This window comes from Alligator mississippiensis, chromosome 7 (genome assembly GCF_030867095.1).
Source record: "Alligator mississippiensis isolate rAllMis1 chromosome 7, rAllMis1, whole genome shotgun sequence".
Classification (NCBI taxonomy): domain Eukaryota; kingdom Metazoa; phylum Chordata; order Crocodylia; family Alligatoridae; genus Alligator; species Alligator mississippiensis.
This window is the reverse complement of record NC_081830.1, coordinates 20548382-20568017: the sequence shown is the minus strand read 5'-3', so window position 1 is coordinate 20568017 and position 19636 is coordinate 20548382. Positions and strand designations below refer to the sequence as shown.

The 19636-nt window shown below is 43.5% G+C and overlaps 1 protein-coding gene across 1 annotated transcript in view; it reads right to left on the bottom strand.

Annotated features, from left to right (window-relative positions):
- Positions 1-19636, bottom strand: part of UNC5D (unc-5 netrin receptor D) — a 350696-nt gene that overhangs the window by 98662 nt on the left and 232398 nt on the right. The window contains exon 5 of the mRNA XM_059730699.1: positions 1067-1247. Within this exon, the coding sequence (XP_059586682.1) occupies positions 1067-1247 (181 nt within the window). The remainder of the gene's footprint in view (positions 1-1066; positions 1248-19636) is intronic.

The following is a 19636-nucleotide window of genomic DNA, read 5'->3' as shown; positions in this document are numbered from 1 at the left end:
TGGACAAGCATGGGGACACATCATTTTTCAGCACGGGGACACTGATGCATGTGATGCTGGAGTCTGTTGGAGCATGGTAATTACCACACTCCAGCAGACTCGATTAATTGACTCTGCTCCAATGTGCTGTAATTGCAACATGTTGGAGCAGCCTCCCTGCATGTGTATAGGACCCCACAGGCACTTATCTGAGCACCTTCCTGAACCAGGCTTATCAACACCATTGCTTAAATCCAGCATCTCTAGAAGAAGGGAAGTAGGTAGCATTTTCATGGCTAACTTTAACTACCCAAGTGTCAATTGGGACACTTACTCCCCCTTGTGCAACTGGCAGTACTTTTTTGAGCATGCTCAAAAAGGATTTGCTCCAGCCCCGTTCTTGTGCTCTCTGGCAATTGTCTTCCACATGAGAGTGCGCATAACTCTATGGAAGTCCTTGAAATGTTAGTGGCAGAAAGAGCACAATGAGCAACACTTTGATGGAGAAGGAGGTGGAGGCAAAGGTGGTGGCAGAGATCTAGGAGTAAGAGCACTTGCCTAGACAGTACAAAAAACAGTCTAGGCTCTCTGCAGCCTGAAGGACTTTTAAACCTGATTTCCCCCCAATAAAGTGCTCTAATTATTTGGCACCAGGCTAGGATCTCCCTCTACACATCTCTGCAAAGCTAACCCACATAGGTGCCAAGAGGGCAGAGCTATGCGGGGCAGGAGTAGAGCAAGCCAGAGAAAGTGTGGCTTATTGAGACGGGGAAGTGCTACTTACCTGCCTATTGGAGAGTTGGATTTGGGCCTACGAATAAGGCTTGTTTGCTTGGTCACAATTATTAGGAACTGTAACAAGGACTGCTAAGTTGCAATCATATTATTGAGCTGGCACCAGGGAGCCCTCATTGTGCTAGACACTGTGCAAACAACTTGCTCTTGAGGTCAAGTCTCAGGACTGGAACTCATTAAAGTAGGGAGCAGAGGTGGGAAATGCACAACTCCATGGGTCTGTAAGCACCTGCTGTCTCTGTTGCCTTGAATGATTAACAATGTCTAGTGAATATTACATGTTTCCACTAACCATACACCACCACGGTTGCAGACATACTCCTTCTCTTGGCCACTATATTGGCAGCCATGCAGGTGTAGTTCCCAGAATCAGACAGACGGGCCTGGCGGATGATGAGATTATGATCTGCTCTGGTGTCAATGTTCTCATCCAGGTTGGAATCAATAGGCTCCTCATTCTTAAGCCATTCCACCTGGTGGGAAGGAAAATGAGAAGCAAATGATGCAGGAAAAGGAAAGATTTACAGAAAAATATGGCATGGAAATATACTGACATCCCAGAGAAGTTATGAATTATATTTATGAGGAGTCTTGCTAAATACCTATGAGAATGTTTCTGAAACTAATGGCAACTTCAAAATAAAGCTATTTTGTGTGCAACGATCATTTACTGGACATCATCACTTGTCTACATAGTCGTAAAAGATGGCTGCATTTGACAGTGCTGCCATCGGTACTCCCTGCTGCTGCATAGTTTCCTACTCTGTCACAGACATCACAGTGTGGGCAGTCACTTTTCCATTAGTTTCTCAAACACCTTCATATATTATGTTAGCAACTAATGCTGAGGATGCTGCGAATGGTAGCACCCATGGGATAAGGCTCTACAAAAACAGGAGACAGAATCTGTACCCTGCAGATACTTCTGGTCAAAAGATAGGAACAAATGAAGAGACGTGAGCAATAAAAGTTATAAGCAATGGAATACCGCAAAACTGTTAAATAACATGGATTGTAAGAGGAGAGGGCTTTTTCATTTTATAGAGGGCCAGAAGCAGTGAGGTAATAAGGAAAAGAAAAGAAACAAAGAAATATTCCCATATCATTGTATTTTTGCTGATGGATACTTGGACATCTGCAATAAGTCTTTGAAACAAGGAGGTGCAGAGAGACAGACCCAGTGTTTTCCAAGGTAGCTTATGCCCTTGTGGGAGCCTGGAGGAACAAGCTTTAAAAATGAAATCAGATTCTTAATTGATTTCTCTTTGCACCTATCTGTCTAATCAATATTTTTCTTGAATCTATCCTGTACATTCTATTTCCTCTAAAATTATTACCAAATTTACTCGAATACAAGACAAGGTCTCCTCGCCCCCAATCAGCATAGGGGGAAAAACCCTTTGTCTTTTCATTTGAATACAAGAAAACTTCACTAAATACACTATCATTAAACTGATGATAAAAGCAGCATTTGCTCAGTAATGGAAGCCAACTATGAAGTTGATTAAATGCAGCCAACAATGAACATGACTATAAAACACGTGGCCCATATTACGCAACCATGCTGATGGAAACGTACGTGTGTGTGTGTCCCTTAAAAAAAATGGGTGGGTGTTCCTTCCATAGGGAACTGGAACCAGGCCTGGAGGTACTGCAATAGTAGGCTGGCATTGGGAGGGCACCCTCCCAAAAATAGATTGAATTTTATTAGTAGATGTTTAGAATTATGAATCCAAAAAGATGACAAAGCCAGTAGTGAAATACAGATAGCCCAAGCGAGGGACTGACATAAGAGGGGTGGGGGTGAGGGCGGGGGAACGCAACTAGGTTACAGAAAATACAATGTTAGCCAACTAAGCCCGGGGATGGGGTGGGGGCTCACAACACTGAGAGAGAAAGAAGATAGATACACACAAACCTGTACAATGATCCACAATGGTGGGGGAAATAGGTTGACAAAAGTTTCTCAGTCCATACAGAGTCTCATCACGGGGGTCCTCTTCAGGTGGAGTGGGGTGGTCCATTGCTGAAGATTCTTCTTGAAGTGAAGTCCATCAGATGCAGAGAGGGGTTCAGTTCAGGTGATCCCCTCTGGGTCCGGTCTGGCAGTGGTCAGTCTGGTGGGGTGAGTGTACTGGCGGTGGCCCATGATGTGCTCCATGTAGATGTCACAGGAACAGTGGATCGTGCCGGACACCATGAGGCAGCGCATCCGCTTGGCGTAGTGGTGGGAGACATGGCAGGCATGCAGGATGCTCTCGTTGCTGGCATCCCAGGCTCTGAGTGCTCCCACGATGAACGCGTCAACCATCACGTTGTAGCCACAGCCCCTCAGGATGTCGGCCAGCAGGGCGTACTTCTCCCTCTTGTGAGCCCGGGACTCGGTGAAGGCTTGACGCTGGTTCTCAAAGGGGATGATCATGTCCATGATCGTGATCTTCTTGGCCTCTTCGTTGGTGATCATGATGTCAGGGTGCATCTGGCTCTCGCAGCCTGGGACAGTGCGGTTCATGGAGATCCTTTCCACTGTGGCCGGGATGGCCCTCACCAAGCGGTCGTGGACAGCATTGTGGCAGAGCTGCCAGGCTCTGGTGTGTGGCCTGCAGCTGCACAGCATGTGGGGGAGGGTCTCTGCAGCGTAGCTGCACCATCAGCATCACTTGTCCCAGTGGCCAAAGCAGACAGCCCCATTCAGAGGCAGGCAGTTGAGGTGGGCGTGGTGGAGGAAGCGCCAGTCTGGGAAGCATATGAAGCTCCCACTGGGCATGAAGTTTCATAGTTTCATAGTAGTTAGGGGTCAGAAGGGACCTGAATAGATCATCTAGTCTAACTCCCCGCCACTGGTTGGAGCACACGCTGGGATCACACGACCCCAGACAGGTGTTCATCCAACCTCTTTGAATTTACCCAAGGTAGGAGCAAGGACCACTTCTCTAGGAAGTTGGTTCCAGATCGTAGCCACCCTGACAGTGAAACAGTGTCTCCTAATCTCTAACCTGAACCTATTCTCCAGCAGCTTCTGGCCATTGTTCCTTGTCATCCCAGGTGCTGCTGGGGGGAATAGGACCCTTCCTATTTGCTGCTGATCTCCCCTAATGAGTTTGTAGGCAGCCACCAAATTCCCCCTCAGCCTCCACTTGCTGAGGCTGAACAGGTTCAGGTCCCTCAGCCTCACCTCGTAGGGCCTGCCCTGTTACCCTCCAACCAAGCGGGTGGCCCTCCTCTGAACCCTCTCAAGGCAGGCCATATCCTTCTTAAAGTGCGGCGCCCAGAACTGGATGCAGTACTCCAACTGAGGCCGGACCAATGTCGTGTACAGAAGGAGTATCACCTCTCTGGACCGGCTTGAGATGCATCTTGCAATAATGACTCCAAGATCCCTTTCTGCCTCTATGCTGTCAAGGGGGAGCTCCCCAGCTTGTATGTATACTGTGGATTCCTTCTCCCCAGGTGCAGCAGCCTACATTTATCTACACTGAAGCCCATCCTATTACCATCCACCCACTTCTGTAGTCTGTCTAAGTCTAATTGCAGCCTCTCTCTCCCTTCGAGCGTGCCTACCTCTCTCCACATCTTTGTGTCATTGGCAAACTCGGACAGTGTGTTTTCCACCCCCTCGTCCAAGTCACTTCGAAGATGTTGAACAGTGTGGGCCCCAGGACCGAGCCCTGGGGGACCCCACTGTTCACTTCCCGCCAGGTCGAGTACAACCCATCCACCACCACTCTCTGGGTGCACCCCATCAGCTAATTTTTGACCCATCCAACTGTGTAGGCATCAATGCCACAGTCACTCAGTTTATTAATGAGAATGGGGTGAGAGACAGTGTCAAAGTCCAGAAAGACTATGTCCACGGCGACACCATCATCCAGGGATTTAGTTACCTGGTCATAAAAGGCCATCAGGTTGGTCTGGCAGGACCTGCCTTTGATGAACCCGTGCTGATTTCCCCTGGGCATGATCTCTCCCTCACAGATGTGCTCCTTGATAATTTTTTCAAGGATTTTCCCCAAGACCGATGTGAGGCTTATGGGCCTATCATTTCCTGAGCCCTCCTTTCTCCCATTCTTATAGATGGGGACCACATTAGCTAGTTTCCGGTCTCCGGGCACCTGGCCCATGGACCACGCTCACTTGTACAGCCGGGCAAAGGGCACAGCAATGACCCCTGCCAGCTCTCTCAACACCTGTGGGTGGAGGGCATCAGGGCCCGCAGATTTAAAAACATCCAGCCCTTCCAGAAGATCCCTAACTACTTCTGCGCAGACCCGAGGCCTGGCAGTGCTATCCTCAAGATTGCCCCAACCTGTGGTGGGAGAGCTGTCCTGTTCCCTGTCCAAGAAAACAGGCAAAGAACTTGTTAAAGATTTCGGCTTTCTCGTCTTGCGTAGCCACAAGATTACCAAGTGGTTGCTGAAGTCCCACTTCAAGGTAACATCAGAGACCTCACCTTGGTCAGGTTTGGCCCTCAGGCTGCTGGTGTACTTGTTTCAGACAGCGTCCTTCAGGAACCGCTCCAGAAAGATCCTCATGTGGGGTGTCACAGTGATGCAGTCGGCATGCAGGGCTGGTTGTAGGGAGACTCCCAGCTCCAAGTCCAGGTGCAGCCAATGCACTTCCCGAGGTGGCTATGTTTGATCTTAGCCAAAAAGGCGAAGATGCTGATGGGACCCTATCACAAGGATGGGTTAGTGTAGCCCATCTGAATAAGATACCTGGTAGTGTCCATTGAGTGCAGTCCCCCTTAGTGCTAACTGTTTTTGAAGCCACAACAATTCACATATTTCAGCTTCCTCTTCACTACCTTTCTTTTCCATTTCCAATGATTTTTGTTTATTCACTGCCTTAAATGTCTGGTAAACATTACCAAATGGCCCCAAACAGTTCGCCCAGAAGCCCTCTCTCATCCCATCTCCCTACCTGGTGTATATGATTACTGCAGCCCTGCCCTCTGTGAGATGGAGCCAGATCCAGTTGCCCTGTGCCTCGTTTACATATAAATTTTTGGAGGATCCCAGGACTCATGACAAGCACACCTGGTTCCAGTCATAAGCGGGGGGCTAATTAGCATGTGGATCCTTTGTGGGGAGTATTTGGAGTAAACACATATCCTGAGCAGTGTAGAGCTATGGGGTTATTATGGCTTGAAATGCTGTTGACTCTGCTGGGGTCCAGTCCAAAGAACTATATGGTAAATCATGAAATTTTGGTTTAATACTAATATCATGCATAGTTTATATAAGTAGGTACAAAAGTATTGCTTAAAAGTGTGCTTACAGAAAACCTATAATAAAACTTGCAGCAGGTATGATGCATCATTTTGACATGAATTAAGTCTATGGTTTCTACATGGAAATACCTACAGGTCTTTTCATTTTGAGGTTACTGTTTTCAAGTTTGCTCTTTATTTCTACATGCTCAGGAAAAGTAGGGTCTGACAGTAAGAAAGGGCAAAATAGGCTACAAGTGGAAGAAGCTGGGGGCAGAGAGGGCAACGGGGCTACATGACCCTTCAGATATATTTTCCCTGCTGTAACAGTGGGAGGGGGACAAATTCAAGGAAAATGTCCAATAATTAGATTTTATACCTGGAAATTACAACACATTTATACATTTTCCATTTGTAGAGTTTAATTATTGGGGTGTCATCTTATATTCAAATAAATATGGTAATTCATTCAGTTATGGTCATCTATAGGTGTGCTCTCTGCTCTGGCTTCCCTTGGAAAGTGGAATAAAACAAAATAAAACAAAATCATAAGCAACAAAATATGAAACTATTCTGATCATCGAGAAAGCAGAGCCCCCTTCTCTGCCCTAGAGAGCTGGGAACCAAAGCTCTTGTGGGAATCCTTGGCTCCTTGAGCCATTCTGCAAAGCAGAGAAGGATTCAATTGGACTAATGAAGAGGATCTGGTGGAAATGACTGACTTGGACTGATGGTGTAAATCAGGGACGGGCAAAGTCCAGCCCACGGGCCAGACTGGGACCACAGCGGACTCCATTTCCCAGTAGCCCCTGCCCGCATAGCTCCAGTCAGTTTCCATTGAGACCCTAGGAGTGGCAGGGCTGTGACAGCATGGGGCCAGGGTCTCCATGGAAACTGGTCCCAGCAGCGCTAACACGGGCAGGGAGCTTTCATGGGCCAGGATCTTGCGGCAGTGACAGCACTATGCAGAGCCAGGGCAGAGCTGTGATCCGCTGCCTGCACAGGAAATCCTGGCTGCAGCTCCAGCCCATGCTGCTTCCATTGCAAAATCCCGGCTCCAGGCCCGGCCCTGGCGCAGCTCGCCACCCAGCCACATACCCTGCCAGTGCTGCTTGGGCTGGTTTCTATGGAGACCCTGGCCCCATGTTATTATGGAACCTCTGCTCCTGGGTCTCCATGGAAACCAGCCAGAGAGATCCAGCAACACAAACTGAAGTCTTACAAGATACGACTCTTGGCCTACAGCATTTTAAATGATCAAAGCACCAGACAACAATTGAGCAAGTCTTATCATACTCATGGATGGTAGATGGGTAAGCATCCTTATCTCTGTTTTACTGATGGAGAAATGGAAACAAAAACATGAAGCGGTTTATGACAGGTTTGCATTCACAGTCAGTGGACAAGCCTGGCCAAGAATCCCAGATCCGTTGACTTCCAGTTGCCATTGTCTTTCTAAAAGCTAGGAAGTTATTCAAATCTATTGCCAGTGACTGTTAATTTATGTAAAAATACTTCATGTAACAGGTTTTCAGTAGCTAAGTGGTTAAGACCATTTTTGAGTTACTCGGGAACTATCTGCAAGGCAGTTCTCTAGTTGGAGTATTTGAGTAACATATTTAATTTGAGGCATGGTAAATTGGTGCTACAGAGCTGATAAATTAAAAACAAAGGCCGAGTCAACAGACTCTATTAGGAGGTTGGACAAAATGTGTCTCATTTTAACAGTCAGTGTTTTCCAGACCTAAAGGAGGTAGTGCTGTACCCTAAAGTCAAATAACCTTCCCATGTCTCAGTTCAGAGACATAACCTCAATTGGGAACTTGTGGAAGGACTTGCAACTTTAAGTTAATGAGCTTATGGATTTACAGGCTGCAGGCATTCATTAGCACACTGTTCTGTGCAGATGGTCTGCAATTTGTAGATTTTCCAGTTTATAAACAAATCTGCAAAAGCAGACCATCAACGCCAATTAGATTTCATGCCAGACAGCAGGTTCTTCTTCCAGTACCATCAGTCATGTGGGTTAGCTAAGGACAGAAGGTGCACAACTGACATACCCATAGCTCCTTGCATTTCTGCAACATGGCACAGTCAGCTGGGAGCCTGTCTGGTAAGAGAGATGGGCTTATGACAGTGTTATCTTAAATAATATGTATGGACAGAAGAAATCTGACTACAGTAAAAATCTGTTATAAATGAGACTACTAAAAATATGACATAACCAGCATCCAAATAAACAACACAGCGAAACAAATTCAACCTCCATGTAGAATTCCTTCCAGATTTTAAGACATGCTATTAGCAAAGAAAAAAGATATAAAGATAGGGCATTAACACATATTGTTATATATCAGTACTAAAAAAAAACCCCACCTCTTTACACCTAAGATTTTTCTGCAAAAATCTAGTTGGTCTACTACGAGTCTTGATTGCCTTTTCCTCCAGACCAATACAGCTACAACCTGGATACTCTTTATATCTAGGAACTTACAAGGCTTCCAGTAGGTGAGAGCGGATACTTTATTTCCTCTCTCAGAAAAGTTGCATCCTTTTTTTCCCCTTTAACAATAAGCTTCCATGACAGATAAATTTAATGGGTCATGATGATGCAATATTTTAGAGCAGAGTGAACTTTTACAGTGAATTTAACTCAGAAACTCATCGTAACTTCTGCCCCACCCAAGAAGCCATCATATCCCATATGGATTTTATTTCCCAGCACAGTAAGAACTACAAGAAGACCAAGAAGGAGATGGCACCTAAAGTCATTCAACTCACTCCCCTTTTTTCATCGTCACTGGTGTTGCAGAGGAAATCTGCAGCTGAAATCGCTCCCTTTGTTTTTCACAACAGTGGCCAAGTCCCAAGTCTGCCTCACCAGTTTCACTGGGATCACACAGAATACATGAGGGGACCCTGACCCTAAGCTACTAAGGTGGTACCTATTTTTTCAGCTTCCGGGATTATCCTTCCAGGTTTTGCCATTTACAGATTATCCGAGAGCACCTGATACTATTCCTTTGCATAGTTTTATTACTTCACCCAGAGTAAACAGAATATAAAAGAGCTATCCAACAATATGAAAACCATCTACTAATCAGTATCTCTTGTGCAGTAAGTTACTGTTAGTGCCAGTTATCGCGCTGTGCCTCACCAAAAAAAGGGAATGAAATTTAACCTGTGGAACCACAGATCTGAAACAAACCAAGTGACAAAAATCCAATGATGATAGTCAGAATTAAACTCATTTTATGTGCAATGTAATAACAAACATGGCTGGTAATGTTCAATGAACTGACAAACATGACTAGCGCTACTGAAGAATGGAGTTTACAATTTCCCTGCTACATATATTTTGCATTTTGGCTCTATCATGAGATCATTTTTTTTCAAGTCCTGGTTTCTGTTACACCAGCACTTTGGGACTGCATGCTATTTTTCCTCTAGACAACTCAATATTTTCCAGGAGAGAGTGCACACTGTGATCCATTGTTTACCGAGTCTGCGATTGCAAGGTATAGTGAATGAAAAACGTTTACATTAATGCAAGGCATTTAAAAGAATGATGATCCGTGTGAAAGGAGAACATTAAACAGACGGAACATAAATGTGGAAGTGTGGAGAGATGTGCAATCAGAAGATGATTTGTAAATGAGGGCATGCAGTGCCTTCTACTCTTTATCTGCATACTCAAAAGCACCGCAAATATTCTTCTCTAATTCCAACCTCTTCAAGGCCCCCTTCTCCTAGAAAAGGACTCTTTTTAAACTGGGGAAGGTGCATCTGGCATACAAGATTAATGCTGATAAAGTAGCGGAACTTTAGAGATTAATTTAATAAGTGATGAACTCCCACATTTGCTTTTTCATTTCATCATTTATAGTGCCTTCGTGTTACCTTCTGAAATCTCCACAAAAGGAGAGAAAAAAATTTCCAAGGGTGAGAAATAATTCACTTTATTCCTTTATGCAAGAGAGTCATGGACTCTGATTTTTTAACTTGGGATCTCCAAAGTGTAGATTTAAAGCTCATTAGTATTTAACATCCCTTGCTTTATCATCAATGGATGTTGTGCAGTTGCTTATAATGTGCTGAAAATAGCTGCCTTTTAAGGATTAGACTGTCTGAAGATCTTTAATACTTGTATCATGAACCAGGTTTCAAAACAACTGCCTATAATGCACTGTAAGTTTATATTAAGAAACTCGTGATTTTTTCCCCAGAAATTGAACCTGCTCAGAATTAAAATGCTCCCATCAGCTTCCAAAGGCTAATCACATAATGATCTACAAAAGAAATGCAGGGGCAGATATGGATTAACTCAGCTTCCATATATTGGGTGGCAGAGGATGAATTAGCATAATCATAAATTTGTTCCAATTACAGAAGGCAATTATCAAAGACCAGCTTACAACATTATCAGAATGAAATCAGTTAAATACACCATATCCCAGGTAGACTGTGATTGAGGTTAGCACAGTCTTTCTTTGGGGAAAAAAAAAGCTCTCATCCACAGATGTCTATTGTGTACAAGAAAAAAAATCTCAGCATCAGCATCAGATCACATCGCAGGAACAAAACCACGATGTGAGCTGCTTTAAGTGATGAAGTCTAATAATGCTTAGCCTGTGCAAAAAATAATCAAATTAGCGTATGCATCTGAATCTTATTTAAATATGTACGATGCAAATATTATGGACATGCATATTCCAATTTCCAGAGTACAAATTCAGAGTACTCTGGGGACATGTAAGTGTCCAGCGGAATACTGATGGAGTTAGGAACACGGCTGATGCAGACTGCAGGGAAGCTTTGGCAAATCCTGTCCATTTTGGGGACAACTATCATGGGACTGATGAGGAAGGGTGTAATGGATCTCTGCCGATTTAGAGCCTGGTCCAAACCTCACTGAGGTCCCTGGGAGATTTTCTGCCGACTTCAGAGGGCATTGTATCGAGCCTTTAAAACAGGCATAGCCCTGGTTACTTCAGCAAGCAATTTTTAATTTACATCTGACAAGATTACAGCTTCATATTTCATGGAGAGGGTTTTTTGAGGATGGCTACATGATCAACAATGGTTTCCTCTCTTTATCTAAAAGGCTGTATACAGACCTAAATAAGGATGTGACATTGTACATAAGCCTAAACAGGCATCTCATATTTGGGGTAGGGACTTTTTTGCTGCTGTTATGTAGTTGTACACTGCTTATAACAATGGGTGCTTGGCTCATGACACTACAAATAAATACTTCTTCCCATTGTGCTACCTTGTGATAGCAGAGAAGCTTAAAGAATACTGTCTGCTGTCTACTGAGTCAGGAAAAAAGACAAGATTTAATACATATGAACACAGGCTCAACATTATTACAACAGAATTTATCAACAACTTTGTCCTTCAGTTTTTAGAGATTGTTGGTTTTCCTTGTGTGTACAGGTACTGTCACACGTTGATTAGCACACTGTAATGAGCTCAGATCAAGGCCCTCCACACAGCTGGTCCTAATCAAACAATTAAGGCAATCCCCACAGGGCTTCAAGAAAACAGGCCCCACCTGCAATGAGATCAATAGTGGTGGGCCCAGCCAGTCCTAATGGAGCAATCAAGGCAAAAAATCCCCAGGGACTGCAAGAAACAGGCTCCCACCTACTCCAATCTTTCAAAGCAAGCCCCAGAAAAGAGTAAGGCTTGTCCTTGAATAGGCTCTGGTGTTTGCTCCTTTGTAATACCTTGACTTCCACTTACCTGATTTTCTCTTTTAGATTCTTGGCTGAAGCTCCCAACTTACCTGAAATTCTGATCTCAACTCTTTGCTTACTACAGCCCTACCTTTGACTCCCTGTGAACCCATTTTATGGACTTGGCCCAATTAACCCGGTGACTTTCCCTGACTACATATGCCCTGGTCCCTCGTTCAAACATTGTCCCCATATTGCCATTATTTTCTTTCTACATTAAATGCTAGAACTTACATACTGAGCTGACTGCTCTGCTAGAATTTTCTTTTCTTTCTAGTTCTTCTTGTATGAGAATATAAAGACATTCAATAACCAAGAGGAACAATGCAGCCTTGGAGTCCTTTGGGCACAAATGATAATTTTATAGGTCAGAATACAAAAGACCTCAGTACCCCTGCATTTAGATTAAACTATCCTGCCCTTTAAATACAACATCTGACTTTCTCATATGGTCAATAACCAGAGTACACATACATCAGAGATAATATAGTTAGAATGTCAGCTACCCTTGAAGAGAGAATCAATTGCCTTCTGGATGCAAGATAAATGCTTGGCGAGTTTAAGATGAGAAAGGTCAACATCTGGCTAATAGCTACAGCAATATTTTCTACAACCTTGTCGATTTACATATTTCAAGTATTCTCCTGTCTAAATTGGAAACAACTGGTAAATAATTCCTTTTTTTCAGTTTCGGTCTCCTCTTTTCAGTTAAACCAATACCCCTATTGCATCAAAATGATTACCATTAGCATCTTTTGGGTAAAACTGCATTACGATCATTAGACCAGCTTCTAGTCTTAAAGATGAGTACAGTCTCCCAGCACTTGGACATTGTCAGAGGACATAACCAAGAAAACCCTTGCTGTATGAGATGGAAAGCTGCTAAGAACAAATGACAGTTCTCTTTCATTCTGCAGCCTTGTGGCTACCTTATCTGTTGTGCTCATTTGTTGTTTTAGAAGACAATCCAGAGACACCTAGAATCATAGGGGAGCAAGGGACCTCCTAGGTCCTTTGACCCTTGCATAAATGCAGGTAGGCTTCTCCTAAATCAATCCTGCTCAGTGCTTACCCAGTCTCAACACCCCCCCTCTCCCCCCGAGAAAAACCCTCAGCTAAGGGATGTTTTCACCCTGGTCCTAAGCAGGCCCCCAAACCACAGAGACAGGTTTCTAAACTCCTGGACCATCTTGTGAGGGGGATGCCATTTTCTTAATATGTTGGCCCCAGGACAGAGACTGCCTCTGCCTATTAATATGTATTTACAAAAGTGGCACAAAAGGCACTAAATTCAGACAAGGTTAGAAAAGACCTACAAAAGCAATGGTTATAAACTACATACTAGTTTGAAACCACAGACTGGTAAGTGAAAAGCTGTGTACCACCTATTACCTCTTCCTCTGATTGGTCTAGTTCTTCTGCTTTACTTGGTTCTAATTTACAACTTAACTTTTCCTGTTTCATTTTTGTTTTGAGACCCCTTCCCCCCCAGCACCAAGTAGAATTCTTCTGGGAAAACAACTGATTATAACTGTATTCATTGCAGGGATCAAAAACTACCTAGGGGTGTGCGAAATGGACCCTATTCAATTCAGATTCGGCCTGAATCAAGGACAGTGATTTGATTAGTTGATTCAGATCACTACTCCCAATTCGATTCAGCTGAATCTGAATCTAAAGATTCGATGCAGCGATTCGGACGTAGACACAGTTTTAAATGTTTTTTCTACATACCTCAAGGTACCAGGCGCAGCTCATGGATGCTGTAATGCTGGGGTGGATGGAGTGTCCCACAGGAGCATGGAGGGAGCCCCCACGTGCTTGGTGGCAAACCCAGAAGTGGACTGTAACTACTTCCGGTCCACTTCTGGGTCTGCCAGAGACCATACTGCCCCACCCCTCCCCCTGCACCCTCCCAGCTCGGCAATCGGCCGCAGAGGGACACTGAGTGCCACCCGCAAACCCAGGAGGCACCAGTTGCCAAGCCAGGGGGCGGGGGTCATGGGGGGCCCCCCTGTGAACCTGGAAGTGGCCCAGAAATGCTTCTGGGCCACTTCTAGGTCTGCTGCTGAGCATGCTGAGGACCCCCCCACACCCAGGGCTCTTGTGAGATGCTCCATCTGCCCCACCATCACAGCACTATGAGCCACCTGCTACCTTGAGGTACGTAGAAACAACATTTAAAGCTGTCTCTACATCCAAATCTCCGAATCTTTCCGAATCAATTTGGATGGTTCCCCTTCCATTCAGAGAGATTAAAGGGCCTTCTGATTTGATTGGGAGATTTGGCCACAGAATCAGGCCGAATCTCCGCTGACGCTTCGCACTGCCCTACTGCCTAGTAGTAGATGTTACCAAAAGACACACGCTGCTCAAAGGAAATAATAAATACTAAATAGGGCCATGTTTATAAATATCTGCATGTGGTACAGCTAAATATTATGACTCTTTGGATACGTATTGCAACAAGAAATGCACTGATAACAAAGAAAGAAGAAACAGTGACAAAATGCAAAAGCAGAGACCATACAGAGAATAAAGCTACAAGACATAGTCATGTACTACTGGTGCACTTTGTGCTCGTGTCCTTTGTCCATAACAGCTGTACTAGCCACCTATTGTTCATTTTTGAGACAAACAGTTCTACCCGTCAACTTTCAAAGGAATGGCATAAAGTTTCTACATACAATTTTGAGCTAGTACAGCAAACTGCCCACAGGCCACAGAGCCAGCAGGAAGTAGCAAAAGACTCTTGGAAGTAATGTTCCTTGAGCTCTTCATTTTACTTGCGCTCATGTAATGACAACTGCAGAATTTCAAGCTTCATCTGGAGGCTGATTTAAGTAATATTTTCCATTGCATATTAATGCAGTTAATTAGTTCAATTTAAATAATACAACACACACCTATGCCGGGGCTCTAGGCACCTAACAAATAATTAATAGTATAATACCTCCAGAATTATTTTATCCCTTGGAAATGTCTTCTCTTGAACAATAAAGATGGCTGAAAAATATTTGTTCCAGAGTGTGCGTGTGCGGGGGGATGGACAGGGCAAGGTCTTGTTTCAGGTTTCCCAATAAAATTATAAAATAGAAGGCAATCAAGCTTCCCAAAATAATGTGTAAACAGAATTTTCTAGCAAATTACTTTCACAGGAATTTCTTTGCTGTTTTTATAACAAAACCCAGTCCACAACAGCATTAAAAATAAACATTCATCAGACAGCAGATACAAAAAGCTCTTTCAACCTCAGCTTGGTGGTATTGGGCACCACATGCTCAACTATTTCTCAAAACCTAGTAAATAGATGTCTTTTCCAGTTCAATATAGAGTTGTGGCAGGTGTTTTAATTACCAGATGCTTTAAGGCAGCCCTTCACCTCTGTTTTGTTTTTCATTTACCCTAAAATGCAAGCAACTGTATGGAAAAGCCTCCCATCAACATCAATTATCAGATGTGATTAATCACAAATGAAGACCACTTTGCTAGATCTAACCCATTCACATCTACCTTTTTGCTCACAGTGTATTTCATCAACACAGTTAAAAGCATTAATCTTTATTGCAAAGAATCTATCACTAGCATAGGAGAGGAAACAGGTTGACTGTACCTGCTGCACTGTCTAAATTAATCCTTTGAGAGAATACTGTTACGGAGTTGTTTTAATCATGGTGCTGTCATACAGTTCTGGTAAGCATATTTTTCCTTCATTAGATTGAATATATAACCTCATTATAGAAATCAGATGCACTGAGTCGTAAATCAGACTGGGCTTTTGTTGCTTAATGCAGGGGGTGGGGTTGGAATCGTATCCCTGGAAAGACGCACACGGTTGTTGCAAAATGTATCACTCTAAAAGGCAAGTACATCAACCAGTAGGCATTTTCTTCAGCTAAGTTGTGCTTGTCTTCCTTTTAAGAAGCTGCACTTCCTATAAGTATATTAAACAGAAGGGGTGGGGACGATGATGTTCTGGCACAGCATATGACAATACTGCCCTTTGTTCCCCATCCCAGAAACTGTATTGCGTGCTTGTAGCAATGACATTTCTTTTTATCCTAGGCTCTGACACCTACCATTAAAAAAAGATTCACACAGAATAATCCAAATGGGGAAACTAGGCTGATTTGGGAAATTGGGCGGGGGTGGGAAGGAGAGGGGAGGGGAAAACAATCATATAATATGTCAGATAAATGTGCCCACAAAAGCTGGAACCTGCTGGTGCCTCTCTGGTTGCAATGTTCAGGAAATCATGCCACCTAAGACCTAGTTAGCTTGTTTTTGAGATAATCATGTCTGAAAACAAGTTTGTTTTTACTGAAACATTTCCCTCCCTGCAGGAGTAAGAATCTGATTTTAATTGGAAAGTCATGCCTTTCCTTCATGCAAATATTGACAAATGACTCATCACTAATAAAAGCAAAGATTATTATGTGGATCTATATGGTACATTTTCCAGCGAGGCAGTGCTCATGGATCACTTGACTTCAATTATTTTCTGGTGAGCAGGAAATAAATGACCTGGCTATAGCTGAAACCCCAGGTCCCTTGGCTGTTGCTCAGTGAGATAGAGAAGCAAATTAGATGAGCCTTTTCTAGTGCATTTCTTATCTAGATAACCCACAACTAAACAATTTATAGTGATGCACCAAGCTTACTCTATAAAGTGTGCATGTGCACTGTATTTCTTGGTACTGCAGATCAAGACTGCTTGGAAATTATACCAACCGCTGAAGGCTTCAGAGCTGCTGTCCATGGTGCTACTGTTTAGGCTTTATCTGTTTTTCACTACACAGGCATTTACAGAGAAATTATTAATATAATTGATAAAAAACACCCCACAAAACAAAATCCACACATCACTAGTTAAGATTATTGGGGGTGTCCTTTTTTTTTTTTTTTTTTTTACAAGATGTCGTCCTGATATGCAAAATCTTTATACCAAAAATTTTGAGATAAGAAAATCATCCCAGAACACACACAGTCATTGAAACCAGAACACGAATAAAGAAATCATTGCTCCTTCACTTTTATCTGTTTTTTTAATCAAACATTATTCCATGGTATTAAGGGGGGAAAAGCAGTATACCTTTTCTACAGGTTTTCTTTCAAGAGCATTTAGAGTAAAGGCCCAGTCTTGTGAACAAGTGTTACCAGGAGGAAGGTTCAGATCACATACGATCCAGTCTTGACCAGGATACACCTTTGAACATTACTGATTTTAACAGAAATGCTCAGGGTTAGCTGTGATTTTACTCTACCTTTAAGTGTATGTTTTCAGGTCCTCTACCTGATGCCTTTACTTCAGCTGTGATAATGCCACAATCACTTTTAGGCCCAGGCCCTGACCTACAGCACCATGGGTATCAATCATGCTTACTCAGTAGGCCCTAGGAAGGCAGCATCTCTTGGTATTTCCTTTCTGTCATCTATGGCTAGCAGAGTAAGTCGAGTGACCAGAAAGCCTTCTTAAACAAACCTCATATTTGTTTTGCAGCATGGAAAAAATGCAAGGTTTTAAAACTTCTTTATGTAAATCCCTCTAACCTAGATGCTCATCATCCCCTGACTTTTTCCCTGTCAGCCCAAAAGGTCCTGTGTATCACTGGTCCAGGTGAAGAGCTGCCTCTCTCTCTTCAAAGTATTCCTTTTATTTTTTTTAAGTTGTTCAAGTGCTTTTGGCTTTTTGATTTCCAGGCCATGTCCTTGTTTATCATTTCTCTATATCAAGTGGGTGAAAACCTTCAGAGCTAATCATCCGGGCATTTTTCTCTTTAAAACCTTAAAGTGTTCAATCAGAAGTAGCTTATATTGAGCCACTTTCTCCTGCCCTCCCCAATTAAATTAAACCAATATACCCTTACAAAAAGCATCCTAGTAACCAGATGAATATACAATATCAATAAATGACTACAGAGCTGCTTGAATTCTGGTTACAGTAACTGCAATTTACAGGACCAAGTTCTAATACATTAGCTCCATTTAGGCTCATATATATATTAATGCAGAAAGAAGAGTAATATTAGTATTTTATCTGTAGCCCTTCAATCAAAAAGCACTATTATTAGGAATTTCTGACCTTACTAAACTTTAGAGGAAGATGGAACAAAAATAACTGGCTGTAAACAGGAATACTGCCATCTTAATGTTTTACCATACATCAGCACTTTTAATAGATTGTAAACTTTAGATGATGTAGATGTCAAAAAAAGGTTTGAGAGCTAACACGGATAATGTATACTTCTTTCCATATAGCCGCAAGTCATTTTTCCAGGAAATGTACCATTATTTTTGCCCACAAAATGGAGGCTAGGCAAGGAGGACAATATAATTCGACCCTTGCATTTCACCGGCTTAACAGCGTGTGCCATCATTCAACTGTTGCAAAAAGTGTAAGCCATTCAGATTAATTGTGAGAGGCAAGGATTTCTGAGGGTGATGTTTTCTACTGGACCAACTGGGTAGCTGGGAAAAAGTTAGACGAGCTTTAAAATTAAAGGCATTTTTCCTCAGGTCTCTGATCATAGTTAGCCAAGTACAGACTAGTGAAAAACAGCTGAGGGAGTGGGGGAGAGAGATTCTCAGAGATAGCAAAGACACAATAGCAGAAAAAAAGAAGCTGGTCACTAGGAGATGAAGGCCTATCTAAAGGGAGAAGGTTCATTCTCACCTTTCCTGTGTGGAAAGAATTCAGAAGCTAGATAAAATATAATGTGCTGTAAAACAGATCGCAACATTTAGTCCTGGGTTCTTAGTGGCATCTTAGTGCAATTTTGCTCCCAACTTTGCCTTTTCAAGGTATTCAGTGCATTTCCCTTGAGCTGGAGGATGGGGAGGTCAAAGAGGGAGTGCCTGTCTCTGGAAAAGGTGCTCCTAATGTTGTATGCCTGTCCCTGCCCTTTATATTCTTTCTGCGAGAGCTCACTCTGCTGCAGAGTTGCAGTTTAGTTTCACCCACGTAGTTGCCAGGTGGCCACTTCATTCATTGGATCAAGTATGTCACATTTTGGGAAAGGCTTGTGTAGAAACCCTGGATTCTGATAGCTGTTTTTTATTCTGGGGGTTTTGCTGTAGTGTCAGTGGAGATGCACTGCCAGGTTAAGCATTCCTAGTCAGAGACATGCTGTATTCTGCTTGGAGCATGCTTCCAGTGATGACCTGGGCATAGCTAGGGGACAGTTTAAAAGAAAGAACATGAGGGGCTGGGAATATTTCTCACTCCTGTCACCAGCCCCTGTGTACGACAGCTCCCAGCATGCTAGGCAGTCACTGGTAGGGATAGAACAGATTGAGGCAGGTGGTGCTTCTGCACCTGAGGATGGCAGGACTGGCCACACATGCCAGGGCCCGGGCTGCTCCCTGTGCCTGGGCCAGGCAGGGCCAAGGGGCCTGCCACAGGCTGGATGGAATCACTTGGCAGGCCAGATCCTGCCTGCAATATTTTTGCCCAACCCTGGTGACATCCATGGTTGCGAGTATGGTCTTCTCAGGGAGGCGGTCAATATTCTGGATGCTGTTGAGGAAGTCTGTGGCATCTTGTAGAAAACTTGCTCTTTCAGTGACCACTGGTTTTATAATAGTTTTTATGAATTCTGATAGCTCTTCCGTGAGGAGAGTACAGTTGGGTACCTTGGGTCTTCCAGGATTACCTTGCCTGTGTATCTTTGGGAGCAAAGAGAGAGTTCCTGGGGTGAGAGAGTGAGGCATAAGTGGAAGTAGATGCTTTTCCTTGAAGCTGGCAGGGGAAGGATTGGATGATATTTTGTAGATCCAGAGTGAATCCTCATGTGGGGTCTTTCCTAAGTTCTTTAGACTATTTTGTGTCAGCTTCAATGAGTTAGTCTTATGGATGAACAAGACTCTAGCTCCACTTTTGTCTGTTGGTTTGGTTAAGTTTCATTGTTGGATC